At 41.2% G+C, this 14905-nt stretch overlaps 1 protein-coding gene across 2 annotated transcripts in view; it reads left to right on the top strand.

The window, feature by feature from the left end:
• Positions 1-4881: 4881 nt before the first annotated feature.
• Positions 4882-14905, top strand: part of LOC121533158 (protein kinase C alpha type) — a 215110-nt gene continuing 205086 nt past the window's right edge. For both annotated transcript variants that reach the window (XM_045209673.1, XM_041838963.2), the window contains exons 1-2: positions 4882-5236; positions 5843-5874. In XM_045209673.1, the coding sequence (XP_045065608.1) occupies positions 5070-5236; positions 5843-5874 (199 nt within the window). In that variant the 5' untranslated portion in view covers positions 4882-5069. The remainder of the gene's footprint in view (positions 5237-5842; positions 5875-14905) is intronic.

Raw genomic sequence — 14905 nt, 5'->3', positions numbered from 1 at the left:
GAAGACTGAATCTGCAATAGGTAAGCAGCTTGGTTTGAAGAAATCAACTGTGGGAGCAATTATTAGGAAATGGAAGACATACAAGACCACTGATAATCTCCCTCGATCTGGGGCTCCACGCAAGATCTCACCCCGTGGGGTCAAAATGATCACAAGAACGGTGAGCAGAAATCCCAGAACCACACGGGGGGACCTAGTGAATGACCTGCAGAGAGCTGGGACCAAAGTAACAAAGCCTACCATCAGTAACACACTACGCCGCCAGGGACTCAAATCCTGCAGTGCCAGACGTGTCCCCCTGCTTAAGCCAGTACATGTCCAGGCCCGTCTGAAGTTTGCTAGAGTGCATTTGGATGATCCAGAAGAGGATTGGGAGAATGTCATATGGTCAGATGAAACCAAAATAGAACTTTTTGGTAAAAACTCAACTCGTCGTGTTTGGAGGACAAAGAATGCTGAGTTGCATCCAAAGAACACCATACCTACTGTGAAGCATGGGGGTGGAAACATCATGCTTTGGGGCTGTTTTTCTGCAAAGGGACCAGGACGACTGATCCGTGTAAAGGAAAGAATGAATGGGGCCATGTATCGTGAGATTTTGAGTGAAAACCTCCTTCCACCAGCAAGGGCATTGAAGATGAAACGTGGCTGGGTCTTTCAGCATGACAATGATCCCAAACACACCGCCCGGGCAATGAAGGAGTGGCTTCGTAAGAAGCATTTCAAGGTCCTGGAGTGGCCTAGCCAGTCTCCAGATCTCAACCCCATAGAAAATCTTTGGAGGGAGTTGAAAGTCCGTGTTGCCCAGCGACAGCCCCAAAATACCAGCAACAGTGTGTGAAAACCTTGTGAAGACTTACAGAAAACGTTTGACCTGTGTCATTGCCAACAAAGGGTATATAACAAACTATTGAGAAACTTTTTGTTATTGACCAAATACTTATTTTCCACCATAATTTGCAAATAAATTAATTAAAAATCCTACAATGTGATTTTCTGGATTTTTTTCTTCTCATTTTGTCTGTCATAGTTGACGTGTACCTATGATGAAAATTACAGGCCTCTCTCATCTTTTTAAGTGGGAGAACTTGCACAATTGGTGGCTGACTAAATACTTTTTTCCCCCACTGTATTCTTATAAAAATGTAACCACAGATGGCAAGGCTAAGAATAAGTATATGCACATGCTTACATTCATTTTGTGTTAACTTTTGTTTTATTGGTTGGGACTTAGAAAGTCCCAAAGGGGGGAATATATGGATGATTTTCTAGTACATATGTTGTAGAATGAAAAGCCTATATGCCTTAAATTCTTATGGATTAAGAACCAATTAAAGGGTTAAAACAGAGCAGATACATTTCTTTAGTGCAAATGCTGTGCTTCTGATAACTCCCCACAGCTGGTCTGGGTATGTCAATGACTTGTGATGGAGACACAACTTCTCGTTGTGGCTGTGTGGAGATTGGAGTAACAATGGAACTAGTGTAATCATTTGTTTGTGCTTATGACCTGACACACATAGCTACATACACATAGTCACAAGGAAAAACCATAGCGGCTCAGGGTCCTGGGAGGATGCTTTTTGGGATTGGCTTAAATGTATGTGGTTGAGAATGGGTTATGGCCATGACATGTTTAAACCATGTTTAAATATTAATTGATATGTTTTATAATGTGTTATGAAAGGATAAGGGTAAAACAGAATGAACATGATTGATACTTTGTACTCCAGATGCATGCCTGGATAGTGAATATAGTCAATACAGAGTGTGATTGTTCTTTAACGTACGTATGTATATAATTTCTTGAGTCACTCCACCAATATAATGAGATAAGTGACAGAGGCCCCATTTAGAGAAGCGCACATAGCCCTCGTGAGTAAAACAACATGTGACACCGAAGGATGTTAATCATATACATATAATGGAGTAACTATGTATGTTGTATAAGCATGACTATGCATTTTTGTCTGTATAAAAGGAGAGCTCCAGGTCAGGGCAAGCAGTTGCTCCATGGACCAGCTCGGCTTTGTTTAGCTTTAAATAAAGTATATTCTGAATTCACAAGCTCCAGTTTTTTAGAGATACTTTTGAGTTAAATATTTCTACCACATGACATGGTGTTTAGTCCTCCCACTAGGACTCAGGAAATAATGCAGTTTATTAGGCTACAGATTAAATAAATTATGATGAACTTCACAGGGTGGTGAAAGTGCAAGGTGATGGATGAGCTTGATGCTCCTTTCAATAAATATCGAGGGTCATATTTTGGTGACATGATGATCGATGCTTGGCTGCTGTTTGACAAATAAAAATAATCTCGCATTTTTGTCCATAATAATCTCATCATGTAGGCTATACCCACACTGTATCTGTGAGCTGTTGGCTAGAGCGCAGGTGCCAATACCAGAGTGGGCACATTCGCTATACCTACGCAACATTTTTGTGTGACAAAACCATCAGTAGACCTAGAGTTGAAAATGCAATGGAAACCCATTTAACTTGTATTTTTTATTCGGTACATGGGATTTTAACCAAAAGGTAATTTTTATTTGCACTACCTATTTATGCACAGACTTTTATCTGCAACAAGTCAATTTGATGGAAACAAAACTCTGATAGGAAAATGTGAATATTGTTTTTATGCAGATTTTAGAATAAAAAGCATGGAAATCTGTCTGCAATTGCAAGTGCGCTAGTCCAGTGTCACTTCTATTATGCCTGCACATCATGGTTCACCAGCAGCCTCAAACATTTAAAAAATAAGCTATAGACCAGTCAAAACAAGCTTGTAATAATTGTACTTGTAATTGTACTCCCCACTCATACTCATCTGGAGGTCACTCATTTTAAGCAGTTAGGCTGGCTATCTGTAGAAAAAGTAGTAGTATTAATTCAACTTGGTCTAGTCCACATCATTATCACAGAGCCCCCATGTACCTATCCAACTATTTTTCATTTGCTAGTGATGTCCTCCAGCATAATACCAGAGGCAGAGACTCTAATATTCACTGTTTTAAATATGAGTCTATCTGGTAAGAACACATTTTTATATACCGGCTCTGTTGAGTGGAACAAACTACAACAGCAACTCAAAGACATACCAACCATAACCACTTTTCAAAAGAATGTCAAAAGCTGGCTAATGTGTGAACAGTATAACCTTTTTTTTTGTCTGTATCTCCGTAATGTGTCTGTATCTATGTAAGTATCTATTATGTGTATGTACTGTATGTATCTATGTATGTGTATGTACGGTATGTATCTATTTATGTGTATGTACTGTATGTATCTATGTAAGTGTATGTACTGTATGTATCTATGTATGTGTATGTACTGTATGTATCTATGTATGTGTATGTACTGTATGTATCTATGTATGTGTATGTACTGTATGTATCTATTTCTTTATGTATTTATGTAAAAAATAGGGACCACAATGGAAATACATTTTTAACTGACAAATCAAATCAATCAATCAATCCAAACTGTGCAGCGGCCAATTGATGAATGGAAAGAGACATCTGTTTCAAAACACCAAAAAAGTTTAATGACATTCGGAGATTGTCAAACCAAGCCTTCGATACTGGGTAAGCCTACAAGGTAGGGAGGGATGTATTTTCTGTTTGTCGGGATTGACATGGTCTATTTATTGTGGTGTTGAAAACTCAAACCATGATATTGAAGCGCCTGAAGTCGGTATGCTTTGTTTATTGGTTGTGTGGTGCATTGACACAGAAACCTGTTGGTGAAATATCCGTTGCATATATTTTTTATAATTATAAATATGACATCAACATTTTTTAAATCAGATTTCCCGCTAGCTGATCTTGTCTGCAGCTGGCTCTGATCATAGTGTAGGCCTAATGAAATAGGAAGGGAAAGTGGGTTTGTCCGTGGTGGTCGGCGAACCCTCATCCTTCTGGCCGTAGCCCTGCATGGCATCGACTGTGCCACAAAAGCATGCTTAAATGGCAAAGTCGATATCCACGTTTATGAACACAGGGTCGCTACACTGCCCTCAAAAGGCAAAATGCACTAACTACGAATTTGGTCTGTTGTAATGGCCAGGTATTTTCTGATTAATGTGGTATTTAGTTTCCTGACAGAAGAACAAGCCAGTTGATCAGAATATGTCCCATGTAGCTCAGTTGGTAGAGCATGGCACTTGCAACGCCAGGGTTGTGGGTTCGTTTCCCACGGGGTCCAGTATGAAAATGTATGCACTCACTAACTGTAAGTCGCTCTGGATAAGAGTGTCTGCTAAATGACTACATTTTTTTTAAAATGTAAAAATATCATGGAGTCTCAGAAATGGCTGTCTGTCTAGACAGAAAAATACTTTGAAGTCAGATTTTGCAGTAAAAAAACGTAGATACTGTGTTTTGCCTTTGTAGGGCAGTACAGTTATTGTTATTTGTGGTCGTAAACATTAGGGGAGGGTCATGTGAAAATATTTGTAACATTCGGGAGGGGTGTCAAAATGTTTTTATGACACCTTGAGTTGGAACCCCCCCTCCCCCCAGTAAATTCCGAACTGTCCCTAAAGGTTTCAGAACAAATTAATAAGCCATACATAACACATTCAGAATAGATTAAATGTTTATGACTATGATCAGTGCTTGACTTGGGTGGAATAGATGCCGGTACTCATTGTTTTAATGTAGGTGCAGGAACTCCATAATAAATACATTTTAGCCAAGTCAAGCACTGACTATGATATGACTGATATGTAGTTACTCTTCAAATAAATAGTTTTACCCAAAAATGTACCAGTATCTTTTACACCACTGGATGACGCTCCAATCTTCCAAATTCCAACAGACAGTAGCCCTCCCACCAGGCGATTAATTATGGTGACGTCAGCTCAAGTGAAAGAAGGAAGCAAAGCGCTCAGTGTGGAGCTGTCAGTAAAAGTAGTTGTAGCGATAGCCCATAGATAGTACAGTGTCTCCAGTTACAGTCTGACCGCCTGTTCAGTGGCAAAATACAGTGTGCGTGAAAAGGTTATACGTTGGATTGAATAAGCATATACATAGGATAGAGAGGAATAACGTTTCTTTTTGGCTATGGCTGATGTCACGCAATTCAACGAGGGGACCGGGGACGTCGCGAAAGGGTTCGCTCGTAAAGGAGCTTTGAGGCAGAAGAACGTCCATGAAGTGAAGGACCACAAATTCACTGCAAGGTTCTTCAAGCAGCCGACTTTTTGTAGCCACTGCACCGACTTTATCTGGTAAGCGCTTTTCCTCTCCAGACGGCCTCTGCCTGTTGAACATTTTGAAGAACTCAGCTGTCTTCTCAACCAGTTAACGTTAACTGTGCTGCACCGTTACGTATAATTTCCTTACTGGAATTTTTTGCCTTCCACGCCAAAGCTGGACATCTTAAAGCCAACTTTTGCCTATAATGTGCCTCGAAATGCAAGCCTAAAGTAAATGAATCCGGTCTGCCTACAGTGGGCTAGATACAATGTGTACATTTTGACTGTGACAGCCGATAGCGCGGCTCCTTAGATGTTTGTTACAAATGGTAAAAGTTGTATTTCTCCTAGTCCTCGTGTTTTTGATAAATATTGAAATAACTTACTGCCAACGAAATATAGGCTCACAAGGAACAAGTGGTAACTATTCGGGATGTAGGCTGGTTGAAGACGCACCCATGTTGACCAACCTTCCTCTTTTCAAGGGGGTGTGTTGTTTCCTAAACCATTTATTGCTAGCTACAGATAAATATGGAGACTACTGCTGTCTGCCTGATATTGCAAACATGTTTGTTTGTGTGTATCTGTCTGTTTAATGCTATTTGTTATTTCATTCCTCCCTTTTCTCTCTTTTCACAGGGGATTTGGAAAGCAAGGATTCCAGTGCCAAGGTAAAATGAAATTGATTGACGTCCATTCACTAAGCTCCAGTCCACCATATAGTTTATACTCATTCGTGCAGAGCTGTGTGTGTACTGCATTAATTCAAGAGGACCAGTCCATTTGACTTGTATTGACTAAATAATGTTGCAATTTTTGTTGGAGTCACTTACCTTTCAAAGAGTTTGAGATATACTGTTAGGCAATGTTCCCTCTAAACTGCATGCACAGGCAGCTCCCATCAGACTGCAACTCAGTCTTTTTTTATGACTTAAAGGGGCAGTGTTGTATTTTGAGACGATCTTGAATAAGCTAAGTAACCAAAAGACAGAGCGTAGCATAATTTGTCTGATTCTCTGTAATAATGGTATAGGAATAAAAATGTATTTTATTTTGTAAAGTGGTTTCTTGCATCAAAAAACACAACACAACATTTTCAGTCACCTCCTTGTTTGAAGGACAAGTGGATAAACAGGTTAATGTCAAGCCCTGCAGGTTTTTTCTCTCAAAAAGATCTCATGGAATGTAGGCCTACATTGAACACCACACATTGCCTGCTACTGTAGGCTTAATGATATAACAACTATTTCTATGTTAAAATGTTATGGGATGCATTTTTCTCCATTGTTTTTGATGGTAGGCCACTCTGGTAGGCTTATATTATGATCAAATAGCCACAGTAGCCTACTTGGCCACTGTTAAAACTGTAACTTAAAGTGGGTACAGCCTCAGTGTTCACAGTAAACACGCACCGAATTTTCATAACCTTCAAGTTTGCGCTCAGCAGACCTTAAATTTGCTCAGTGCCTTATTTTGGGGGGAACATTGCCGGGAGACCTACATTTGTCTGTGCTGTTTGAGTATGATGCCTTCCTTACACACACTCCGGAATATGAAGTCGTAAATAACAGAACATAATGGTTAAAGTATCTGTGACAAAGCACTCAGAAGGTCTTATCACTCACAGAAATGGCATGGATTGATGTTGTGACTGTTTTCTTTTTCCGACCCTTTTCCAAACTCATTACCATTTTCAGTCGTTTGAAGCAGTTCTTTAGAAAAAATGTTATTTATACATTTTTAATAAGCCAATGATTCACAATGTAGAGACTTTGAACTTTCTTAACTTTCTGATTGATTTTGTTTGAGTCTCAGGAGTTTCTTCAAGTGCCCTTTGAGACTTAAATAATCTTAATTGGATTTATGCAGCTAATACTAGGGAATATCTTGACATTTAGTGGTTGTCTGTGTGAAGAATTGATTGTCTGCGATTTAAAAAAAAGATGGTTATTTATGATACCAAAGTGAGATAACATTTACAATGCACTCCTCAGCTCTTGGAAAGACGGACCTAGATGTTTTGGGGACTACTTGATAAACGTTTAATATAGACATTAATGGATAGTATTATTCCCAGCTGACTAACTGGACTGACATTAAATCAAATCACACACAGCAATCTCATGGATGCCAGAGTTCAAATAGGCCTGGTAAAGGAAACAGAAATATGACTACCCAGAGGTTTTCTCTACAAAACCAAAGCCCTATTGGCACCTGTCAAAAGTACTGCACTACATAGGGAATAGGGTGCCATTTGGGATGCAGAATGGTGTACCGTAGCCTGGCAGCTGAATCTGCTTGTGCTTTAGCTAGGCTAGGTCTGAGGGGTTAATGGCATTCGCCTGTAGTTTGCCAAGTCTCGTTAGTCAGGGTCTGTGTCTCTTCCTGGTGCCATCAATAATCTCAAACTTCTTGTTTACTGATTCCCATCTGTAGAGTACTGTAGGTCAGTGCATTACTCAAACCTGAAGAATGTAGGCTACTAGGCTATGTGCTCGTGCTAAGAAAAGGCTAACTTTTGTCTCAAGAAAATGTTGTATCAAGGTACCAGTTACTAAGGATTTATAAAGGGTTTCTAAGCTGTTAATAAAGGTTATAATATAGGCTATATATACTGTACATACACGGCGTGTACAAAACATTAGGAACACCTTCCTAATATTGAGTTGAAACCCCCCTTTGCCCTCAGAACAGCCTCAATTCGTCGTGGCATGGACTCTACAAGGTGTCGAAAGCGTTCCACAGGAATGCTAGCCCATGTTGACTCCAATGCTTCCCACAGTTGGGTGGTGGACCATTCTTGATACACACAGGAAACTGTTGAGCATGAAAAACCCAGCAGCGTTGCAGTTCTTGACACACTCAAACCGGTGTGCCTGACATCTACTATCATACCCTGTTCAAAGGCACTTAAATCTTTTGTCTTGCCCACTCACCCTCTGACTGGCACGCATACACAATCCATGTCTCAATTGTCTCAAGGCTTAAAAATCCTTCTTTAACCCAGCTCCTCCCCTTCATCTACACCGATTTGAAGTGGATTTAACAAGTGACATCAATAATGGATCATAGCTTTCACCTGTATTCACCTGGTCAGTCTATGTCATGGAAAGAGCAGGTGTTCCTAATGTTTTGTACACTCAGTGTATATTTATGTATTCAGATTCAGTTTTATACTGTCAGACGGCAATTATTTTAAAAAGGTAATGTTTTGTCGTGGACATTTTGTGAAAATAACGCTGCAGTAACTCATGCCAAGTATTCACTAGACAGATGTTTATTTTGGTTCTAAAGCATTGTGGCGTGACTTGAAGATCTTAAATATAGTTTAATAGTGTACAATTGTGGTGCTTAGAGATTGTTGTTGTAAGTAAGATTGTAAATCTGATTGTAAGCCACTATGAATAAAACTGTCCGCTAAATGACTAAATTGTAAATGTAATATTTAATGTGTCTGATATCACTAGACCGTTCTCATGCAGAAAAGAGAAACAACAGTAACTCATCATTTTACTGGAGTCATCAAAGAGGAAATGGATCATTACGTTATCTGCTGTCTTGATCTGTCCAATATTTCTTATAGTGAAGCAAGTCTAAAGCTGTTAATTAGCTTGGCGGCCAGAGAGAGAAATGCTGGTTCGCTGGTAAAGTTATTATTTTGTTGGATTCAGACATTTTCCTATTCTTTGTAAGCTTCGCCTGCATGGCTGCACTTCCAATGAACTGGCGTGATACCTGAGAAATACCCGCTCTCATCCTTTCTCTAGAAGATAAGAGCGAACTGAGAGTGTGAGCAAAGCAGGACGTTTTCCTAAGGAGCAAACACTTCGTTAATAACGATAACGGTTGAATGCCAGTTAAGTATGTTGATTTGCGCTTAAGTGGTATTCCCATCGGATATATGCCATTCTATCAACATGAATGGTAGTGTAATGTGGAAAGTGTTGATCTTGCCAGCCAGTGGTGAGAGTCCCTGCCTCATGGTAAGTGCTGCTGCTTCAGCCAGCCAGGATGATGTTAACCTGTGATCATTGAGCCGTTGGTTGAATGAGATATTTTCTGAAAGGATGTCTTCTGAGAGCCGCTGTTAAATGGCAGCAAAAGACGTCCATTTGCTGGAGTACGAGGTTAAACACTCGCCAGAGAGGGCTTTTTGATATCTCTGTGGTTCAGAAGGCTCTTGTCTGGAATAAGTCCACTTTTATTGTTGTGGAGTGAGTGTGTATACTTGTGTGTGTGTTCAGGTTCCTGCATGCATGTGTGTATCGTAAATTGTATGTATCCATACGTACGAATGTGTGTTGTACATCATGCATGTATCTACGTATTTGTCGATATGTGTGTGGAGCCTGTCTTCCAGGGCTTAGTAACTGCGATCGATAAAGACACTCCTCCACTTGTATGTGATCTTGGTGTCTTGGAGTTGCGATGCACTTTGCTCAGAGGCTCCGAGTGTTTGCTGGCGCTTGAATATTTGATGGGAAAGCCTGCTCGTTATCAACTCAGGGCTAGGTGCTGCAGTGATGACATCCTGACATGTTTTTATATGTATGCCAAAGCACCATCGGTGAAGCCCCTTTTGTCTCTGTCTTGTCTTCTCCCTCAGGGTTCTGTCACAGCATCGCTCGTTACTGTTATAGTCTCTACTTGTCATGTAGAAATCACAGTGCACTATTAAAGACTTAAACCCCTGCGTTCAGAGCATTAGAGTTAGACTATAGATATGCATTACAGCATTAGAGATGTCAGCAACACTGTGTAGGTGCTAGCTGCTCTTCTGTATCCATTACATATATTTATGCAGAGAATTGGTAGCAGTGGTTTTACAGCCATTCTGGAAAGCACAGCATTTCCCCCTGTTATAAATCTGTTCCTGGGTCTACTGCTAAATAAATAATGGCCGCCGTATCAAAATGAAGGCGAGGAGGTAACGGCCCTGCTATTCAAAAGCTGAAGGTCCCACTTAAAAATACCTGTCCTCTCATCAATTATTAATGGGCTCCTTGGAAATGGGGAGGCTCAAGTCAACAAGCAGGGAGGCTTCTATTGAGTAAAGACATGATAAGCCTATCCTAGTGGTCTTTCTGTGTCGGCCTGAAATGAAGTTACATTAGATTTAATGGAATTTGAAGATGTCTGATGTCTGGACTGGAATGAATGAATTTGTTGGTGTTCAAATGTGAACTTTACATACAGTATCTGTGTTTCCAACAATTGTTAAATCATTGCGTTCGAGACATTAAAATTAGCTTGTGTCATATTGGTCTCCATGTAAAACCATTAGCTACCAATCCCACATGGATTATTTCATATCTAGTCTATTTAGATCAACTAGAGCAACATTCATATTAAGATCTCTTGCTATCATTTTGTTATGGGAATCCCCAGACACTACATAGAGCTTGACGAGTTGTCAGAAGCCTTTGCCAACAGAGAGATCATATCCACTAGCTAACACTCAACAAGTATTTTCCGTTATTTGTAAACCGACACCTCACCTCACGGTCACAGTTGAGCTGTGCTGTTGTGTCACTACTATGTTACTCGCCCTCGCCAATTATAAGGTTGATTAAATACCACCAAAGTAAAGATGAGGGGTGAACAAGCCCTCATGTTTACCCAAGTACAAGTAGTCACCATGTGAGATGGTATCTGTGCCAATTCTTGTTACCCTCAGACAATCCTGTTTCTGTGGAATCCAATTCCACAAGTTAACCTGCAGGCGTTTGTATTCATATCCCAATTACTTTGGAATTACTGTTGCCACATTGTAAACTTGTGCATTGCTCCACACCCAGCCTCTATAAACTGTACCATTAAAACATGATAGCAGTCTTTCGTCCAAATAGTAAGAATGTTAGTATTACCACTAATAGTGAATGGAGGAGTTAGCATAAGCATTCTATTGATGGTTATTGGCCCAATTAACATTTAAGCACATCTAGGCACATCATATACTGTACTTAAGCGTATATCAATTGATTCTAAAATAAAATTACCATTGAGAAGTCCACTGCTTTTAGATCTTACATAATCTCCTGGCATTGAAACCATGATAAACCAACCATAAAACCATTGGCTTAAAAACGACCAACCTCAGATGGGCTTTTAAGTGTTTCTCTCTCTACGACTACCTTCTCTTCCATTATGGTTGGAATATGGATGGAGAAATGGAGCCCAGAGAATAGTGTCTTTGTGGAAGGCCATTGATGGTTTGAAGGATTGATGGAACAGTTGAATGGGCCCGTCTTCTTTGACAGGTGGTAATGGATTTTACCCGATGCCTTCCAATGGTCTGTTGTTGGTGAGAGTGGAGGAGTAATAGGTTTCTTGGTGTGAGAGGAGCAGAGACCAATCTCCCAAGGGAGCGGTAGGAGCAGAGCGATGTTTCTATGTCTATGGACATGTAGGGAACATGAATGAGATATGTGGATGGACAGTGTAATGGTGATGGCTCAACAAAATGGAGTCTTTTTCTCTCTTGTTTGAACTTAAACAGTCAAATTGGGTTAGATCAGTCCAGACACAACATGTTATGAAATACCTGAACAGGTATTCTGCATATATACATATAACAAAGGTTTCATCAAAGTCCTGTTCTCTCTATTCAAAACAACTTAATAAAATCAATAACCAGGATATTTGTCACACAGTGTACCACAGACAAACCAAGCCTGTGTGTCTCTGTTCACTTTCATTGTGTTTGCAGACATGCTTAACATTTACATTTTAGTCATTTAGCAGACGCTCTTATCCAGCGACTTAACAGTTAGTGTGTGCATACATTTTTTTCTTCTTCATACTTAACCATGTTCAAACCAAACATTGACCCAGAGGAGACGTGATAACACACTCCCTCCCGCTCCCTGGAACCTCCCTCCCCTCCCTTTGATGAACAGTGGCCTCTCAACCCGCTCTCAGATCACGCTCCTGTGCTCCGGGCTTGTTTAGACAGTGCTAAGGGAATCCTTGTGCACATCCTGTGTTGACAGAGGACGGAAAGGTAAACTCTACCCTGTGTCCTTACTTGCCCCCGCAGTCCAGCAGGTGTGTAATCTAGTCCTCCCATCTCCCATAGGTACCGAGGACTCCATCTACCTTCCCCTGTTTTGGAGTTGGTTCTCAGCAGTACATTTCTGAGCTAGTCTCGCTTTCTATTGCTGTAACGACTAGTTTCAGAGAGACAGATTAGGTCTAGTTCTGGATTTAAATCATTCTCAATGGAGATTCTCCATCGAAAGTGCTATTTAGTCCAGGACTAGGCCTAATCTGGGTCTGAGAAACCATTCCTTAGTATCCAAAAACCTTTATGGCTTACATAGCTAGGTAGGTAGGTAGGTAGGTAGTTTGTTGGGGGGAACTACAGCTCACCTCATGTAACTAGTTGGTCCTGTTGTATCTATCAGCTTCTCTATGCTTAACTTAGGCTGTACCTGTACTCTGCCTGTACTTCTGCAAGGTACAGTTATCTTTTTTTATCACCAACACTTTGTTAATATAGAGTTTACAAATGTTTAGACCAAGAAGAGTGACTGACAGAATGTGTGCTGCTATGCTCTGACGTGTTGCGTAATCATTGGCATCACTCCAATTATGTGAAATCGTCTGCTACATAGATGGAGGTTTACTTCCATGAAAACTTGTTTATGGAACCATCAATCCTCAATGGGTTATGGTTCCATTATCTTTCTTCATTGTAAATGCTCTGCAGTATTCCATATACACGTCCCCCGCCATATTTCCCCTGGGTTTACTAGGTCTCATATACTGTATAATGAATACCATCTCTTCCTTAGGGACATGTGGTGGCTTTATCACAAAGTCCACCTGAAATCACCTTAATGGACAGTGTTGGTACCAGTCAGTGAGGCAGGGTTAGAGGGAGAATTTGCCATAAACAAACCCACTGCTGACACCAGTCGACAGGCAAAGGACAACTGTGTCAACCAACCAGGGTTATGTAACTAAGCTTGCCCTGGGCTATGCCTTTTAGGCGGTGGTGGAGCAAGCGCATCGCCTCGGAGGCTGTGGATTGGGGCTTTCACAATAGGGCTCTCCTCCCCTGAGTGCCAGAGAGCTAGGCCGCTACAGTGCACTCTGCCTTGGGTAGAGCAGATCTAACCACCCCTTCTCCCCCATTCTCGCTCCGCATTCTCTCCATTCCACAGCATCCTAAGGGAAATTATCAATAAAGCCATCGGTTAGCGCCAGGCTCGTTCTTATGTACTCTGAAAGCTGAGATCATTACCTTGAATTATACCCAAGCTGATGATTTGGATTTTAGCTGCTGCTCATCACAATAGTGAGAAAGAATTCAGAGAGGACTTGCTAGTAGAGCTTGTGTGTGTCTGTGTGTCTGTCTGTCTATGGGGTTAGTCATCCAATCCACTCTAATGGCAGGGGTAACCAGGCAGATGAAAGGGATGATGTGAATATGCTGGCCCCGGGAGTAAAACCGCTTAACCCCCTAAACCTTCCCTTGGTACAGCCTCTGGATCCTCCATCCACTGTAGGCCACATAGAACCTAGACAACCCCTCCTTTCCAGCCCATGTATGCACACAGATGCAACAGCACCTCTGGCCCCTAGGGCTGAGCAGCAAGAACAGAACAGAGCGAACCTCGATTACATCCATTACCCTGAGAGCTACTACAGTACAACAGCTGGATATCTAGGCCTATATGAAACCCCTCAACCACAACTTACTTTAGTGCCGGCCATTAAAATGCTGTATATGGACTATATCTATTCATCAACTCACCACGACTCACTTTAGTGCCGGGCATTATTAAAATGCTGTAGACCTCTATGGACATTCTAATAACATAATACTTTGGTTTGAAAGCGAGGCAGCGACATCATTTATTTTCTACATACTAAAGTCAAATAGGCCATAAGCATACCCGAATGGGCTGAGAGCCAGGCTACAGCCAAGCCAGTGTCATTTGGCCCATGCATTAGTAGCCAGGATGCCTGTGTCACTTTGTAAATTACTTACCATCGCCACTGGTTAATCCAGGCCATTTCCAGGGCTGTGTGGGTGGATTATGGCTTTAGATCCAACAGAGCTACTGTGTCTGTCTGTCTGTCTGTCTGTCTTCTTTATGGCCAGGGGGACATGGGGAAAGCCTGCATGGGCGGAGAGGCGGAGATCCCTTCAAAACAGCCCAGATGTGTCAAAACTACCGCTGTGTGCCTTTAAGCTAAACCAGACAGGCAGCACCATGCTGTGATGGGGGATCCCCAGAGAGTTGGAGCGATACCCAGCTACCCACACTGACCAGAAATTACCTTACAAGACAAACGGCCATTTTGGATTTCCCAGAAAACCTCTGTTCTTGTTTTCGACAATGTAGCTGTACCGCATCGAAATGAAACCCATCCGTTCATGCTGAATTATTTATTCACTAGAAGCCTCTGGCTTAGTGTGTTTGGGAAATGTTGTTTGATATGTGAACAGGGTATGTGAATATTCAGTGAAATGTAGCCGTTTTGCATGCCAAACATGGCCAGATGTGTTGATGGAGAGACTGTATTTCAGACCACCCAAAACATCTCTGTATAAAGTGCATGATGAACGTAATCATGAACCAATGGACTGAGAGCTTCATTCTCTGCCTCTGTGCTTGCTGTCCATCCTATTTTCCTTATGAGAGCTACACATTCATTCAAATCTTGTTCGCCAGAGAATTCCTGCATGGT

Source organism: Coregonus clupeaformis, chromosome 30, assembly GCF_020615455.1.
Source record: "Coregonus clupeaformis isolate EN_2021a chromosome 30, ASM2061545v1, whole genome shotgun sequence".
Taxonomy (NCBI): Eukaryota; Metazoa; Chordata; class Actinopteri; order Salmoniformes; family Salmonidae; genus Coregonus; species Coregonus clupeaformis.
Note: the sequence above shows the minus strand (reverse complement) of the source record. Positions and strands in the feature narration are given on the sequence as shown.